Source organism: Staurois parvus, unplaced genomic scaffold, assembly GCF_062004578.1.
Source record: "Staurois parvus isolate SC_StPar_1 unplaced genomic scaffold, SC_StPar_1.0 ptg002347l, whole genome shotgun sequence".
Lineage (NCBI taxonomy): Eukaryota > Metazoa > Chordata > Amphibia > Anura > Ranidae > Staurois > Staurois parvus.
This window is the reverse complement of record NW_028320143.1, coordinates 16,720-35,398: the sequence shown is the minus strand read 5'-3', so window position 1 is coordinate 35,398 and position 18,679 is coordinate 16,720. Positions and strand designations below refer to the sequence as shown.

The window sequence follows — 18,679 nt, the reverse complement described above, 5'->3', positions numbered from 1 at the left end:
ATGTGTATGAGCCGTGACCTGGAAGAAACAGAAGTTTTGTCTGTTATATGGGGTGAACTTTATGACTTGGTTGGCCGATTTTCGAAATCAATGATGGCACCATCGGATTACCGAACGAACGACGTTTCCAATTTTCGGAACAACAAATCGTTCAGAATCCGAGCCATGTATGGCCTGCATAAGGCACTGTGTTGTCAACCCACAACAGGAAATTAAAATCTGAGGGAATCTGTGCCAGGACCAGCAGGTATTTTTTAGATACTGCAGGCAGTACAGTGGCTAAGTGGTTAGCACTTCCTCCTGGCTACACTACAATTGTTGGTTTGAATCTCAACCGTGACACTACCGGCATGGAGTTTACATGTTCTCCCTGTGCCTGCGTGGGTTTCCTCCAGGTACTCCGGTTTCCTCCCACACGCCAAAGACATGCTGGTAGCTTATTGGCTCCTGTCTGAATTGGTCCGTATATACATGAATGTGAGTTAGGGACCTTAGATTGTACGCTCCTTGAGGGCAGAGACTGAAGTGAATGTACAATATATACGTAAATCGTCAGCACTATATAAATACCTGCAATAAATAATAAAATAGATACTTGCACAGCCTACAAAAGGATACAATATGGGGACATCTGAATGTAGTGCAGAGATGTACTGCATACATATCTTTTTTTTTTGCACTGACATACCCTTTCAACTATAATAGTAAATAGTAAACTTACCTTTAGCAATGGATGGATTTTATCGACAGGCAGAAGCAGGGGGTTCCTTCGCTTGCGTTTTTCTATGGCTGACTGAGCATCTGCTATGGCCCATTTATCGATCGGGTGGGGAAAAGTCTTTTGGACTCTTTCCTGATATATTAAAAAAAAAAGAAAAACAATGTGAAATATAGAAAAATGAAATTATACATGTAATTTTTAATGTGCATCTCTAGGCAAAACCATTTTGTACATTTTGGGTAGCTGTGAAGAGTTAGACCCTGTAACAAGTTTTTATTGCAGTCTGTGTCCATTGGGGGGATGGACTGGTCACCATTTGTACTGGTCACCACTGTCACAGAGAAAGAAAATGGGGGGGAATCAAAAATTCTAGAGTTGTCCCCAGAATGAGAGGTGAGGGTAAATCTTCTGGGGGGGTGCATGTTCTGGAGGATAACCATCTAAGAGTGGAATTTCCTTCAGTTTGGGAGTTTTCCTCTATAGCTGGTCATACACTGATCGAAAATCAGCCAGTTCAGCAGGGACCAACCAAGTTTCGATTAGTGTGTGGTCATCCTCACTCGTCAATTGTTTGATAGATTTCTGCTGAAGGGACACGTTGGAAATTTTTCCCAATGCAGCTTTCAGAATACACCATCCTGGCAGGAGGGGGACTCCTTCATCCGCCTTGTTTGTGTGGATGGACGAGTCTTTAAAAAAAAAAAAAAAAAAAAAAAAAAACTTACAGTGTACAGGCAGCTTCAAAAGCTTGTAAGGTCAATGTTTTATAAAAAAAAGGTGTCTATACTTGCCTGCTCTGTGCAATGGTGTTGCACAGAGCAGCTGCTTATTCTGGCGTCCCCCCTGCTGACACTCTTTGTTCCTCCTCTTCTGTGTGCATCCCCACAGATGTGTGCATCCATAGGTACACACAGCACAGCTAGACCCCGCCCCCTGCTCCCGTCTCACAGGAGTTGAATGACAGCCAATGGCTCCTGCTGCTGCCTGATCCTCCTTTGTGTTTTTAACTTAATGCATAGAATGCTTTGAAGCCCAACTCCAGGCAACAATTTTCCCATGCAGTGTGGCTGTGCCCACATTAAATTGGTTAACTGCTCGTTTTGTCCAGGGGAGAGGAGAAAGCTGTATACTCACTTGGCCCTCCACTCCAGCGACAAACAGCTCTCCCCCACGATCCAGCGGTGGACTGTTCCTGACGTCCTCATGTCCAGAGCAGGTCTATGGGCGTGATGGCGTCAGGGAGGACTGGAGGATTAGTAAGCATATCTACCTTATCCAATCCCCTAGACCAGGTGTAGGCAACCTGCAGCTCTCTAGCTGTTGTGGAACTACATTTCCCATGAGGCATTGCAACATTACAAAACTGACAGTTACAGCTATGACTTGCAGAGGCATGCTGGAACTTGTAGTCCTGCAACAGTTGGAGAGCCACAGGTTGCCTACCCCTGCCCTAGACAGAAGCGATCAGGTAACCCCTGCAGAGTGGGCTTTAACCTCCCTGGCGGTATGATTATTTCAGATTTTTGGTGCTGAAAGCAGTACCATTATTTTGTATGGAAATTTGGCGTTTTATATTGTAGGCTGTAATTTTTAGGAATGACTCACTGAAATCTGTCCGAACAAGAGTCTAGTAAACATCCCGGGTATGTTAAAATTTGAAACGCGAAATCAAATTATAATTTAATAATCATAAAAAATAATAATATAATAATAATAATAAATTTAATTCAATAATATAATCAAACCAAAAACACTGAAATGTGAAATATAGCGCCAAGTTCGCACATCGCTGAGCAAAGTCGCAGAATCGTTTTCAGTGTCTGATGATGAATTTCCCCCACGAATCATTATCACTCAATTCTGCAAGTGGTTCTGATTTACTATCGCTGTTCTCTAGCCGGTCTAAAACCGCTTTTGACCTAAAGGGACGCTTTTTGGACGCCATGGATGTTTCTCAGTTTCCATCGTCGCAGGGAACGGAACCCAGAAGACGGATGCCGGCATCGGCCGGATTACATTGCTGGGGACACTGGAGGAGGGACGTCGCGAGAGCGCAGGACAAGGTAAGTGATTGAGGGATCGCGGAGCAACGCCGCATGGTAAGCCGAGTGTAGCTCGGGGTTACCGCTTGTGGTACTGAAACTTTACCCCGAGCTACACTCGGGAATACCGCCAGGGGGGTTAAGGCAAAACAAAACCTTTTGAGCTTAGAACCATTGTAACATCCGGTTACATTCCTGGGGCAGGAATGACAGAAAGTTTTACCAAATGGTACAACAAAAAAAAAAAATACCTGGCAGGTGATCTAACGTTTTTCATACTCTATCCCAAAACAAAAACATTTACTACGCATACACATTACCATCATTTTTTGTTCTGCAAACAGTTTATTCATTACAGTCAGATACAATCTTTATTCATCCAAGCAAGACTATAAACAAAGCTCCAGACTTAAACTGGAACAGATTATTTTTGTTCAGCCCACATAATCCAACAGATCTCCCAATCTATACTATACAGCGTAGATGGAGGAATCTCCCGCTGCAGCTATTGTATTCGGACAGCCTCAACTGTCACCTGTCAGAACACCAGAACAACGGCTGCATCTTACTGGATGAAACCGCTCTCTGTTCAACTGCTTTTGATGGATTTATAAAATAAAATGGACATATAAAAGAAAATGAAAATAAAGATTTATAATCTTGTAAACATTCAAAAACGTTTTCTTTGTCAAAAGTTTTATTGACACGCTGAGTAGTACAAACAGCTGATCGCCCGCGTAGGGGTGCCGTACAAGAAACCGCCAGTAAGGAATGTAATAGGCGATGATCAAACGTTTAACCCCTCGCCTACAGGGCACGTATACCCCCTTCCTGTCCAGGCCAATTTTCAGCTTTTAGCGCTGTCACACTTTGAATGACAATTGCGCGGTCATGCAACACTGTACCCATATGAAATTTTTATCATTTTTTTGAGACAGATAGAGCTTTATTTTGGTGGTATTTAATCACCTCTGGGGTTTTTTATTTTTTTCTTAAACAAACCAAAAACCACTGAAAATTTTGAAAAAAAAAAACGTTTTTCTTAAGTTTTTGTTATAAAATTTTGTAAATAAGTGATTTTTCTCCTTCACTGATGTGCACTAATGAGGCTGCAGTGATGGGAACTGATAGGCTGCACTGATGGACACTGATAGGTGGCACTGATGGGCATTGATGAGGAGGCACTGGTAGGTGGCACTGATGGGCATTGACAGGCATCACTGATGGGCACTGAAAGGCAGCACTCATATATGGCACTGATAGGTGGCACTGATATGCAGCACTGATGCATACTGATAGGCAGCACTGAGTGGCACTGATAGGTGGCACTGATTGGCAGCAGTGATAGGTGGCACTGACTGGCATTGATAAGTGGCACTGATGGGTGACACTGAAAGGCAGCTCAGATGGGCACTGATATGTGTCATTGATGTGCACTGGTAGGCACTGATATGTGGCCTTGATGTGGCACTGGCAGGTGGCATGGATAAGCACTGACAGCTGGCACTGATGGACACTGACAGGTGGCACTGCTGGGGCTACACAGATCATCAGGGCACACTGATCATCAGTGCCCTGATGATCAGTGTACATGTCCCCTCTGAGGAATGCTGATTACCGGCTCTCCTCTCCTCTTGAGCTGTCAGCGTGACAGCTTGTGAGGAGAGAAATGCCGATAACCAGCATTTCACTATTTACATGCGATCAGCTGTGATTGGACACAGCTGATCACATGACCGAGCCGACATCTTTGGCTCTTTCCGTTGATCGGTGATCCGCTGTGTCCGAGGGACACAGCGCACCGCCAATTGCCGCGCACTCCTGGAGCTGCGCACGCGCGGTAAGAATGGGACGACGTCATATGACGTCCTCCCAGAACGAGAGAACCACCTTGTGCCCGTCATTGTACTATATGGTGGGCGGAAGGCGGTTAAGGAACATTATTAGCAATATAATGCCGCCTAGAGGCCGAGGCTCTATCACAGCTTCCATGGTTCAGGAACAATGCCCGAGTGATCAAACAGTAGGTACTAGCAGTAAAACAATGGCGTTTCATTTAACCTGAGAAAAGAGGTAGAGAGAAAACCAGAGAAGTAGGGAGAGAGAAAAAAGAAGAGAAATATACAATCAGAAATCTAGGAGGAAAAAAGAGGGAGAATTTTTTTTTCACAATTTTATCTTTAAAGCAGAACTATCAGCAGATAGAAAAGACAAACATTTAAACAGTATTAAATAAAAACTATTGCAGCTTACCAAAGGTTAGATGTGGTGGCTGCATTAGTTTTCTTTTTCTTAGGCTTTTCCCCTTTATTTCACCTGGTGATCCAGTCAGTAACCCACCTCCTGTCTTAAGGAGTCTGCATTCTGGATGAAGCAGTAAAGCAGACACCTTTGGAAAGCAGCATTGTCAGTGTGGGGGGAGGGTAGTGTTATAATAGCAGATTTAGATGGACTTGACTAACAAATTAACCACTTCCAGTCCGGACACTTTCCCCCCCTTCCAGTCCAGGCCAATTTTCAGCTTTCAGTGCTATCACACTTTGAATGACAATTGCGCGGTCATGCAACACTGTACCCATATGAATTTTTTAGCATTTTTTGAGACAGATAAAGCTTTATTTTGGTGGTATTTATTCACCGCTGGGATTTTTATTTTTTTTGCTATGTAAATTAAAAGTCCAAAAATGTTGAAAAAAAGTGTTTTTCTTAAAAAGTTTACAAATAAATAGCATTTCATCATAAATCTTGGCCAAAATTTAGTCCGTTATATTGTTAGTAAAAAAAAATAACCCAAATTAGTTTATAACCAAAAATTATAATTTTTAAACATTTTTTTTTAGATTATTTTTTTTTTTTTACACATACTGTCACCCTGGCAGTACAGTGTCACCATGTTGACACTGTACTACTTGTGGGGGGTGATGACTTTTTTTTTTTACACTGATTGCTTTTACACCCATAAAGGATGTAAAAGCAATCATTTCTCCTTCTCTCTAGCTGCATTCTTGCAGCCATTGAGAACTACTGAGTGAGCTGTGATTGGTCACAGCTTGTCACATGGTACAAGGCTGCTGTGAATAGCCTTGTACCACGTGAACGAGGTGATCATTCGCAGATTTCACACATAGTAAGCAAGGAGGTCAGAAGTGACATCTTGCTTACTACTCTGCATGTGATCACTGATTGGCCAATCAGTGATCACATGATCGGGACTTCGTACAGAGGTCCCACCCGACGATCGGTGTTGCACTGTGTTCGGAGGACACAACGGGCACCGGATCGCGGTGCTGCGTGCTCCCTGGGAGCACGGAGGACACAGCGGGCACCGGATTGCGGTGCTGCGCGCTCCCAGGGAGCACGCACAAGCAGGGTGCGGGGAGGCCGTTTATAAACGGCCACCTGACCCTGCACTGACACCGCCCGGCCGTTTATATACAACGGCCGGACGGGAGGTGGTTAAAGAAGTATGGCCAAAGCTTTTTCGGCTATACTTCTCCCACAGTTTGTTCTTCACTCCTGTGACCCATTTTCAGCTGATAACAGGCTAAAGCCCACTGCTGGCTGACGTCACTCAGTCGGTCCAGGCTTTAGAAAGATCCTGACTTTGGGATCCACCCAGATGCCTTGGCTAGCAGCTGGCTCAGCCTCTCAGCGAGTCATTGAGAGCCTGAGCCAGTTGCTCCCATCCCCTCCACAGTCCAGCGCTCCAGTGAGCAGAGCAGAAAGCCAGTGACTGATAGTCACCACCTCTCTGCTCACTGAAGACTGAGAACTGAGCAATCAGCAGTGTTTCATCGCTCAGTTCTCAGTCTTAGAGGTTGCAGCTGGGATAGGTGCTGCAGCCATCTAGATGAGCATTATTGATTTTTTTTTTACATTCCTGAACTTCTCTTTTAAAGCTGAACTCTACTTAACACTTTATAAGCAGTTGGAGCAAACCGTTGTTTTTGGAAGGATAAAGATTTTACATAAATAAAATAAAAGCTGTCCATTATGAGCACCGCTGTAAATGTTTTTTTCAACCCTCTAACTCAGGGGTGTCAAGTTGGTGGCCCTCCAGCTGTTGCGAAACTACAACTCCCATCACACCTCTGCCTTTGGGAGTCATGCTTGTAACTGTCAATCTTGCAATGCCTCATGGGGCTGGAGGGCTGTCAGTCTGACACCCCTGCTCTAACTGCTACTTTCTTTGGACAGCTTGGCCTATTAAAGTAAGTTGAAAAATTACAGACTTACTGGCTGGATCACCAGGTGAAAAAGGAAACAAAATCTAAAAAGGAAAACTAATGTAGCAACCACATCTAAGAACTGGTAAGCTGTAATTTAATATATTTTGTTTTGGGGTTTAATACATTTTATTATTAATATATTTATTTACAATCCTTAGAGTGTACCTGAACTCCAAAAGTGACAGCTACATCTACAAATGTTATTGTGCCTAAGCATTTCCCTGAAAAATATGCCCATTGTCTCGCATTCCTCCTGAAAAATAGCAGAGCATTTCCTGTGCCTAGGCACCCCTGTTCTGTAGCCTCTATATCTACAGGATGAAGTCATATAAGGCACTGCTCTCTCTTCCTGCTAGTCTCATCAGATATGGAGTGAGATTTGGTGAGATCACTACTGTTTTGCTTGATGTTCTCCTTGCTGGGGAGGAAGGTGTGCCCGAAGACCTGCAGTGCAAAGAATTCCTAGTTTCTGCTTCAGTCATCCTGTACTTCTCCAACACTTCTGCTTTTTCTTAAATATTCCCTCGCCAGTCATCAAGGGAACAACTCTTACATTAGGAAGCAAACCCCTGCCTCTACCAAGATGGCCACCTCCACACAGAAGCCCAGTGCAGAACAAGGTTGATATGTCAGGAATGAGGAAAAGATCAGCTGCAGGAAGCTTGCCTTCCGGCACAGAGCGGCCAGTGAGCTCTACTCCTTCCTCAGCGGACACCTACCCATCCCATACCCAGAGGAGGGACCTCTCATCCAGGGAGCAGCACCCGTGTAACCCCTTGGGGGACACTCTGGTGGATGTGAACTACCCCCCTTTTCTCATCTCCTGGGAACCTGTTGATGACAACCCAACTCTTAGAGGGAGGATACCCCCAATTCCTGGCTTGCTGTGAGGACCGATTGGATTTGATACAGGCGCATTTTATATATCAGCAAACACAAATGCTCCTGCGCTTGGGGATGGACTCGATGCTACAACCACATTAAGAATGTCCTGGAACATGCACACCTTGCTGCCCTCAAATGGACCGGGGGAATCTAAATATACTGAATGGGGAAAGAACAAAGAGAGGGCGCACAGGCCTAGTGCATTACCATAAAAAATGTTTAATAAAAAATAAAATAGCTGTTGTACTCACAAACGACAATATAGTCAAGGCACATCATAAAAGAACAGCTGGGTCAACACCGCGCTGAGTAACAGTCCGCAATAGGGAGTTTAGACATCCAAAAGGCTGACGCGTTTCGAGGACTTGCCTCTTCCTCAGAGCCACTCTTTTTGTTCTTTCCCCATTCAGCATTTTATATATCACCTGCACAGTCACCGATTCCAGGAAGCAAGCACTTTAATAGAGCACCTCTATATTTGTGGAACATCTAGGAAGTGAAATATTCATATTGACTTTTATATTTATATATTTATTTATTTTACTCATATATATATATATATATATATATATATATATATATATTTCTTAGTGCTGCACTTATTTTATACTGCCTTTGTACTCTGCTTGCCCTTTCTGGGCAAATGTATTTTAAATAATGTTCAGTCTGCCTTTATATTATCCTCCTGTAACCTCCTGCAGGACTTAAACAGGGGAAATAACAGCACTGTCACCCAATCAGACTCTGCTGTACTGAACAGTGCTCTTAGTCTGACACAGTGAACTTGCCAATACGATCAGAGAGCACAGAAATGACCTCATCAGTGTGTTGCTGCTCCTTCACTATCCAATCGCAGGCTGGGCACAGGGAGGTGACCAGGCTGTTTTGCTTGCCTGCGGTAAAAAAAAAGTCAGGTCTCCAACTTAGCTATACTTTGTAAGTTTCAGGACTGGGTAGAGAGGAATACAAATCCTGTGAAGGCTAAAACATAGTAAGTTCAGGGGCCAGGCTATGCTATCTGGCAGAAGTCCATGATCTCAAGACTTGATGAACAGAATTACACATTTGACTCTACAGCATTCCAGAGTTCTAATTTCTAATGTAAACACAGATTTGAAGCCAAATCAGTGTCGAACGTGGGGAGCAGGGTGAGCTGAGCTGCTAAAGAAATTACTTCTATAACTTCAGTGCCTTTAATGCGAACTTTGGGGATGAACTGATTCACAATGCCTGCAGCTACAGAGGTCAGTGAGGGTTTTTTATAGCCAATTTACTTTTTGTTAATGCTATGCAAATACTTGAACCTTCATAGCCAGGTCAAAGGTTTACTTTAGGATAGGATCTAAACTCCGATTTCTAATTTCAGAATGACCAAATCAGACAAGGTCAGAGGCCTTTCACTGACCACAGTTTGCTGAAATGTTTCTTCTTCCAAGCTGCCATGAACACTGCTAAGCTTTATTTTAATATCTATCTCCCAGTCTGTGGAGAAGGGCTCTAAGGGACTGAGGCATAGACCACAATCTATTCCTAGAAATTACTCACTAAGATTCATTTATAATCCATCTATAGACAAGATTGACAACAGCAAGACAAAATGTCTTCCAAAACTCAAATGCAGTTCTTGGCTACAAAACTGCAAAGTCGTGCCAACTCTACCCACAACTATAGTAAGGCCAGGACCGCACTACATCTTCATTATAGAGAGATGAAGAATAATTGCCTTACTCCACACTCTACACACCCCAAAAAAAAAAAAAAAGAACAGTCAAATTCTTTCCTTGTGCACAAAGGCAACCCACAGGCTTAAGAAGGTTGGAGAAAAGGGAAATTTGAAAGCTGAACCATAGTCTTGGACAGGGGCAGACTGACAACTCATGGGGCCTCCGGGCAATAGGGGATCATGGAGCCCCTGTGTCCTTGCCCAAACTCAAAAAAGCCTATGAAAAAGGTACCAGGGGCATCTCATGGGGCCCCCTACTGACCCCGGGCCCTCGGGCAGTGCCCAAGTTTCCAAATGCTCAGTCCGCCCCTGGTCTTGGAAGAAAATAACATGTAATATGGCTGAACAGCAGTCACTGAAAATGAAAATATTCATATCCACAAAAACAATGTACCTTAAATCATTAAAAAGCAGTCCTTGGTAAACTTCTCACCAGGTGGTATAGAAGTCCAATGGCCTTCCGCCAGATATTTCGCATAATCCCAGACAACTGTAGGGGAACCGGAGCCTACATGACTACACTTGTAGGGAGTCTTGTTTCCGAATTTGGTCCTTCTGGATCGCCATTTTAAAGTTATGCCAACAAATCACAGGTCCATCATGGTAAGAGTCCCCAGAGGTGGTACGGCTTTCACTTATAGCTCGGTCCATAGCTTGAATTAAAAAGGGTATTTTCCATTTCCTCATCCCAGAGGCATGTGCACCTATCCCTAAACATTGGAAATCCACAACCATCCCCTCAGTTAGGGAGTGGGTTGAGAACTCAATGCAGTTATGCAGATAGAAGAGTTCATAGTATTCCTATATGACCATTACCCACAGTTTGTGCACATGGGGTTTACCTGGATTGACTTTCCATCAGGGCTGTGGAGTCGGAGTCGTGGAGTCGGAGGAAATTTTGGGTACCTGGAGTCGGCAAACAATGCTCCGACTCCGATTAAATTTAGATTGGAATTAAAAAAAAAGCAAGTTTAAATGTCCCAATTCACAAAAAGTTATAATTAATGACTTCTCTACTGTAAGAATAAAGACCAATGCATGCAGTGCCTCACGTAACCGCAAAACGAACACGTTAAGTGACCGTAAAGAAGCATGGTTTTCATGTGCTTCACTATATGGCACGCAACGCACAATTAGGAGCGGCAATACTTATACTTTCCATAGTGTTTTACAGATTTTGTTTTTGGCTCATATAGATAAGCTTTGTTTTTGTTCTAAAACAACCAAATAATGTGGTTTGTATTTTTGGACTGGTAAAGTTCCTGTTCCTGATGTTTATGCCTGCAGCTACTATCCAGCCACTTGATTAATTAATAAAAAAAAATTAATAAAACTTTGTTGTTTTCATTGTGTTTGTCTTTTGCTTAAACTGTTCAATACAGTAGACTGTTGGCTTCCCAGCCAGTAGTCCAGTGGTAATGACATGTATGTTGCCTTTCTTTCCTTCAAGGAATGTATAAAATATATTCGCATATTAATACAGAGGAGTCGGAAGTACAAAAAACTGAGGAGTCGGAACATTTATCTACCGACTCCACAGCCCTGCTTTCCATGTCCTCCAAACGTTAGTGATTTCTGTGATTCCTCCATCAGAGCTTGGGTTGCTTGCAGGGAGTTCTGGCGAGAGTCTCTGGTCGTGGGCCCTCCACTTTCCGACCTTTTTTCTTTCTTTTTGGATCCAGCCCCCAAATTTCTAGGCCTTTATATGAGTTATGTACTGTTCAGCCTTTGAGCTGTACCCAGCGCATTTTCCACCCCTGTAATGTCTGTGGGTATGGGTAATGGAACTCAGCACACAGAATGGAGGGGTTACCCCTTGCTGTCCTGAATGCTAACTAATGTCGGAGTTGTACCTCTGTTGTGAAACCTTAATAAACTTTATTATTAAAAAAAGCAGTCCTTGATGTTCATCCTCTTCTCCACCTCTTCTCCCACTCTTCTCTTCTGTACAATTCACTTACCATCTCTCATTTAACTTAGATGTCCAATCTTCTTGGTTCCTTCTTCCTTTATTGTATAATTAAGATGTACTCATTCTCCAAAAAGTTACCTAATGGGAACATTTTGATTTTTTTTTTTTTTTTTTGCCCAAGCGACATGGTCACTCTTTGGCTCCATGTACACTGCAGCTGAAAAAATCAGGTTTAGGAGCTTTTCTGCATTTTTTTCAGCAGCCCCTGAACTCTCCCTAATGTTTTCCTATGTGTCCATGTACACAGCGTTGTTTACAGGCAGTTGAGTTTACAGTCGTTTTTTTTTTTGAATGCGCCAAACTTGCATTCAAGAGTAGGCTAACCACGTTTATAAGCGTTTGGAAATTTTTGTTAACTCTTCCATTTCCAGATGCTGTCCAGCCAGAGCCTTTTTTCATCATGAAAAATGCATGCAAGGCATTTTCCCAGTACTCAAATGGACCCGGTACACCATACTTTGAGGTTTCGCATGAAAGAAAATATATTAGACACGGCTGCAATAATTTCTGCACAGAAATGAGCCGGAACACATCCAAACACCACAAAAAAAAAAACAGTTAATCTCAACAAATACTGCTCTATATGCTTCTGCTCTATTTCTCTCAAAATGGCTGAAATAGTTATTTCTTTACTGTTTTTCAGTGCATTCTGGGCATTTTGGAAGGTCTCCTGAGGTTATCTTTAAAAAAAGCTTCTAAATGCAAATACTCATAAATGCGGTATGCAAACGCGGTTAAACAGGCGTTTGTTAACCTACATTTTGCAGCAGTCAGTTTCCATCATTCAGAAGTATTTTCCAAACGTCCCGTGTACATGGAGCCTTTGACTGTATGCTATTGAGTCCTTTTAGTGAATATAATCTGCTTTCTACATCAGTGTATATTGACTTACAAGTGTTATATAACGTGACAATAATAGTTGCATACCTTTATGTTCATGTTGTGGTACTCTGTTATTGCCTGCTTTTCTCAATAAAAGACTTGTAAATGAAAAAGCAGTCCTTGAGCTCCAGTTAGTGACTCTGCCTAGGGCAAAAGGAGTACTCTGTCTACTGCAGGCGGGGAAAAGCATTTATTCAGTTTACTCTCCCCCAGTGATCAGACTGCTAGTTGTAACTTTGTAGCAAACTTTGTTGAATTTTGCAAAAAGAATGGGTTTTTCTTGTGGTACTCTGTTAGTGCCTTCCTTTCTCAATAAATAACTTGTAAACAGAAAAAGCAGCCCTTGAGCTTGTCAGTAATTCTGCATAGGCCAAAATGATGTCATTTGTTTACTGCAGGCAGAAGAAAGAATGTCCTCGGTTTACAAGGTGTCATGGAAATTTTGTATTGTTGGTTGAACTTTAAATGTGTCATATATGAGTGTTATTCATATGTCTCTCGTGTGGCTTAATTAAAGCTCTGAAGGCTGCAATTGGGCCATGCGCATGTACAATGTATGTATTACAGTACTCAGCTCGGTAATGGATGAGATGGCAGATCTGCGCTTATAGACCGGCGTGTATACCACCATGGCATTCAATGCGAATGCCGCCGGCGGTAGGCCGTGGGCCTGTATCCACATATCAGCAGCATAGTACCACATGGACTTCATAACGCAAGGCGCCAAGCGGTGTGAACTCCGCGTGTAGGCTCATGTATATCTTACAACCCATTACCGACCTGAAACTGTATCTGGATGGATGTGTTTTAATAAAGATCGTATCGGGCCCATTCAGATACAGACTGAAGTTCCTAGGGAATGCTTGTACAAAGAATTTGCATACCAATAGGAGCTAGTAGGACAGGAAGTATGCTCTCCATAGAGGGCTCATAGGGGGAAGGGGAGGAAGTCTGCTGACCTCAGAGGGCTCATGGGGGAGGACCAGTGATAGATAATAGGAAAGGCTATGCTCCAATCGGAATGTACATCCTGTGTATAGGCACTCCCCATGCATTGTTCTGTGGGAGGGGATTGACCTTATTCATGTGGGGGGGCGTGTGTCTGCTTGTAAATAAAAATCAGAGGCTGGAGTTGGACCCGCCTCTTGGTGCATTCAAACAGCAACCTGAGAGTGTCGTGTGATCATTCTTGGGTAACGGAGCTCCATTCCCCACATCTCAACAGAGCTAAAGCAGTTGGAGGGGCAGGAATCTTGGGGCTAAGCTGCAGTCGTGGTAAGCGAGATTCGCACAGCTTTTTGGCGGATTTCTGTGCATCCAACTGCGAGTACTCACGGTAAGGAGAAATTCGTTAAAGCGAATTTCCAAGACAAAGGTGAGAGGCTTTAGCAGAGGCTGATCTGTGTCAGAGATTTGTGAACACAGGCAAGAACTGCTGAGGTATGGTGGGTGGGAGTAGTACTGTGATTTCCGTTCTAAATACCTGGAAGTAGTATACTGAAATGGAACTAAACTCTCTCAATCAACATTAAAAATTGTAATCCTTATGCTGCTAGCATTAGTAAATAGTTAGGAAGATATAATTACTGTTTGTTTTTCTTTATCCACTTGAAGATCAAGATTTTCTGGCACTTTTTGTTTACATGTAACAATCAGTATATTTTGTTAGAACATTTCTCAGAACCCCCAAACATTAAATACCGTATTTGCCGGCGTATAAGATGACCCCCTACTTTTCCTGCTAAAATGTAGTGTTTGGACTATACTCGCCATATAAGACTACCCCTCTTCCAATGCACACCAGTGGGAGGAATAATGCCCCATCATCGGTGTCAGTGGGAGGAATAGTGCCCCATCATTGGTGTCAGTGGGAGGAATAGTGCCCCATCATTGGTATCAGTGGGAGGAATAGTGCCCCATCATTGGTGTCAGTGGGAGGAATAGTGCCCCATCATTTGTGTCAGTGGGGGGAATAGGTGCCCCATCATTGGTATCAGTGGCAGGAATAGTGCCCCATCATTGGTGTCAGTGGGAGGAATAGTGCCCCATCATTGGTATCAGTGGGAGGAATAGTGCCCCATCATTGGTATCAGTGGGAGGAATAGTGCCCCATCATTGGTGTCAGTGGGAGGAATAGTGCTCCATCATTGGTATCAGTGGGAGGAATAGTGCCCCATCATTAGTATCAGTGGGGGGAATAGTGCCCCATCATTGGTGTCAGTGGGAGGAATAGTGTCCCAACATTGGTGTCATTGGGAGGAATGGTGTCCCAACATTGGTGTCAGTGGGGGGTGGAATAGTGCCCCATCATTGGTGTCAGTGGGGGGTGGAATAGTGCCCCATCATTGGTGTCAGTGGGGGAATAGTGCCCCATCGATGTCAGTGGGGGAATAGTGCCCCATCGGTGTCAGTGGGGGGGAGGAATAGTGCCCCATCGTTGATGTCAGTGGGAGGAATAGTGCACCATCATTGGTGTCAGTGGGAGGAATAGTGCCCCATCATTGGTGTCAGTGGGAGGAATAGTGCCCCATCATTGGTGTCAGTGGGAGGAATAGTGCTCCATCATTGGTATCAGTGACACCAATGATGGGGCACTATTCCTCCCACTGACACCAATGAGACTTGCTGACCCTGTTCTAGTATGGTGCTGCTGCAGCCAGCATATGTGGTTGCAGCAGCACCTCTACAATGAACACTTACCTGCTGCTCCTGCACTCGATTTTCGTGGGGCCGCTTGGCTCCGCCCCCTCGCCGGTGATTGGCCGCCTGTGTGTCTTTCCTGAGCTACAGTTCTGGCAGCCAATCACCGGTGAGGAGGCGGAGCCGAGCAGCCGCACGAACATCCAGTGGCCGAACTGAAGGAGCAGCTGCGCTTCCTGGACCGGATCGTCGTGGGACCGAAGCCAGGTAAGAAACAGCCCCTGCCCACCCCTGTACTTAGTGTCCCTTCTGTTAGAAGGGGGGGGCGGCAGCGGCACCGCGCCGCCCCCCTAAACAGTGTCAGTATGCCGTATACCGGCGTATAAGACGACCCCCGACTTTTGAGAAGATTTTCAAGGGGTAAAAAGTCGTCTTATACGCCGGCAAATACGGTAGATATTTTTTATAGCAGAGGTCCTACAGAATAAACTGGTGGGTGTTGCAATTATTTTATGCCACATGGTATTTGCGCAGTGGTTCTTCAAACTTTTTTGGGGGGGAAAAATACACTTTTTTGAATCTTAATTTAAATAAAACCCAATTTTTTGGCACATTATAAAAGATGATGCTACGCCGAATAAATAGATACCAAACATGTCACGCTTTAAAAATGCGCAGACCTGTTCAATGGTGACAACCTATGTAAATTTTACGATCCATAGGTCAAGCTTTAAAAGCCTTTACAGGTAACCAGTTTAGATTTACAGAGGAGATCTGGTGGTAGAATTACTGCCCTTGATCTGACGCTCGTGGTGATACCTCATGTGTGGGAAGATCGCTGCTTGCATGCATGCGGGACTGATGTGTGGGTTCACCTTTGCGCCCTAGCACAGGGAGATGGGGACACTAAATTTTTTTTTTTCATAATCATTGCTGTCACAAGGAATGTAAATGTTCCTTTTGACAGCAATAGGCATTGACAGGTACTCTTTATCTAGAGATCTGGGGTCAATACAATCCCTCCTCTGCCCTTAGAGCGGTAGTGAACCATGAAAAAAAAATAAATCTGCAGATTTAAGTCATAATGTACTAGTATACAACGCATACTAGGACATTATGACAGACCTATCTGGGCAGTCCTCCAGTGCAGCACTGTCATGACTCCCGGGGTGCATCCGACTTTACCCAGTCTTCCTTCCGGGTTCACAGATTGTGGCTGTGTGAATGGCCAGGGCCACGATGACGTCACTCCTGAGTATGTGTGCGGGAGCCCCAGCACAGAGCTTTGAAGGCACGGCACGGGTATGCTGTGCCTTCAGAGCGCATGCAAGTTAGGAGACATTCACTGTACCAACAGGTAAGCCTTATTATAAGTTTACCTGTAGATACAAGTTAAAAAGTGAACTTTACTTCCACTTTAAAAGCATTTGATCACACCAAGATAGGTGTAATCAAATGCTTTTCATTTTTAAAAATGGCGCAGTTTACATCTGGGTAAACCAGATGTGAAGTAAGTTCATTGCCCTTGGTTCCCTATATCATAGAGGTGGACAGAGTGGTTCCAGTCTTTGTCTGCCTCTATGATCAGCCAGCTGGTTGGCCGGGTGTCCCAGTGAGATAGAACAACCTGTTAAAGTCGCAGAAAGTGGGGTGTCTCCTCCTGCTGCTTGTAAGTGATCCAGCGGCTAGTTAGCTGCTAGGAGTGCTGTTGATGCCTGCAGCTGTGGGCACCATCCTGATATAACCACTTGAAGCATAGTGACGTACAAGTATGTCTCTGGTTGTCAAGTGGTTAATCTAAAGGGAAGAGGGGCTCTCTCAGCTAAGCACACCGTCCTGCTTGCCTGCCTGAGCTAAGGGTAGATGGATTTAAGGGAGTAAATTCTACATAACCATCTGATGCTAGGTCCACTTTAAGTATTTTACACCGCCCCAAATTCGTTTGAAAACTTTAATATCAGCCTTATTGGCTACTTGTTGACAGCAACTTTGAATCTGGAGGGAGAAGAAGGGGGGGGGGCTCTCTAAAGTACTTGACCATCACAGCACAGAGAAGTTACCTTCTTCCCCCAAGCTACAGTGCCTGACAATAGGCTGTGTTTACCACTTGTGGACCAGTGCCTAGTCTAGCAGGGTTAGAGGGAGCAGCACCAAGCCCAAAAATTTACAAACTCTAAAAACGTTGTTTCCCTCTTCTGGCAACCTCTACTCCAGCCTTTCTCAATCTTTTCAGCCCAGAGGAGCCACAACAACTTTCCGATCTCAGGGAACCTTTGTTAAAAATACTATATCTACAACACATGATACATTAGTGTGAAGGTCAGTGGGAAAAATGTTCCTTTAACTTGTGGTCATTGGGAAGAATTACCCCCTTACAGATAGCTAAAACGATCAATGGTGTCAGTGGGAACTTATCTGAGAGACAGAAATTCCCCAAGGAACCCCTTTCAAACTCTGCAGGAACATTAGGGTTCCATGGAACCCTGGTTGTAAAACCATGGTCTACACATTTGTTTTCTAAATTTAGCAAGACTCTTCTTAGCATGGGAATCATAAAGCCATCACTTTGGCCATTTGCTTTTGAAAAGTAGTTCAACAATTGCAGAAGAGGAGAGATATGGTCAGCTCTCTGGTTACTTTGATGTGGGACTTCACACAGATTAGACCTGTAGGGGCTGGAAGGAAGAATATGGAACAGGCCAACTCAGACCTCCATTTGCTTGGCCACAAACAGCCTCATCTGGTAATTCCAAAATCTTTCCAGGCCAGTTTAGAATCATAATTCCACCGGTGTGATCGGCATGTGCTCCAGCACCGTCCACAAGGATGTGCCTGTTATATATGTGTTATGGTGCATTTGCAGAAGATGACCACCTCCATCTCTCAATGTGAAGGAGCATCAGTATCTTAGTACATCAAGCAGTCCTGCGGGGAAAGCTAATTTTAGCCATTTGCAACAGCAATCTCATACTTTCCTCCATAAGGACTGGGATAAAAACTCCACTCACTCCCCCCCCCCCCCTCTCCTCAAAGTATGGATGGCAGGTACATTGTCTGCAAAACTGCAATCACAGATACAATGATCCTTTAATAGAATATCGGTTATTATTACATGTACAGCGTATGTTGCTGATGGCAAGAGCTCCATTCCCTGGCATCTTACCTCCACATCCTGAACTGTCCTTGGCTGGGCAATACATAGTTTATTGAGAAGTTGTAGGATGAGTTCTTCTATGTAGTACAAGGAGTCCTCTTTAGCGGACAGTGTGGGGTGGACTTGTTGAAGGACCTGAAATAGAATTACATTTCTATTAAAGTTTCTGTTATGACCAAACTGGAGCCCACAGTCATTTTTTTTCCTAGTGTGATTCATTCTGATACTTTTGATTATTGTATAGAAGGGATGCAGCCAGAGAAAATGACCTGCAAATATTGCAACTGGTACCTGACTTCTGCTGTCAATCAAAATGTTTCTGCACACCTTAACCCCTTTACGGCCACCTAACAGCTATGTGCAGTGGCAAAAGGGTGGGCTTTAATGTCCATGCTCTGCACATATGTGTCGCTGAGCGGCTAATGCTTCTG

The 18,679-nt window shown here is 44.0% G+C and overlaps 1 protein-coding gene across 1 annotated transcript in view; it reads right to left on the bottom strand.

The window, feature by feature from the left end:
• SOS2 (SOS Ras/Rho guanine nucleotide exchange factor 2) overlaps positions 1 to 18,383 on the bottom strand; it is a gene marked incomplete at its 5' end in the record, with an annotated part of 96,605 nt that extends 78,222 nt beyond the window's left edge. Inside the window, 2 exons of the mRNA XM_089665783.1 lie at positions 722 to 853; positions 18,258 to 18,383. Coding sequence (XP_089521909.1) covers positions 722 to 853; positions 18,258 to 18,383 — 258 coding nt within the window. The remainder of the gene's footprint in view (positions 1 to 721; positions 854 to 18,257) is intronic.
• Positions 18,384 to 18,679: the final 296 nt, after the last annotated feature.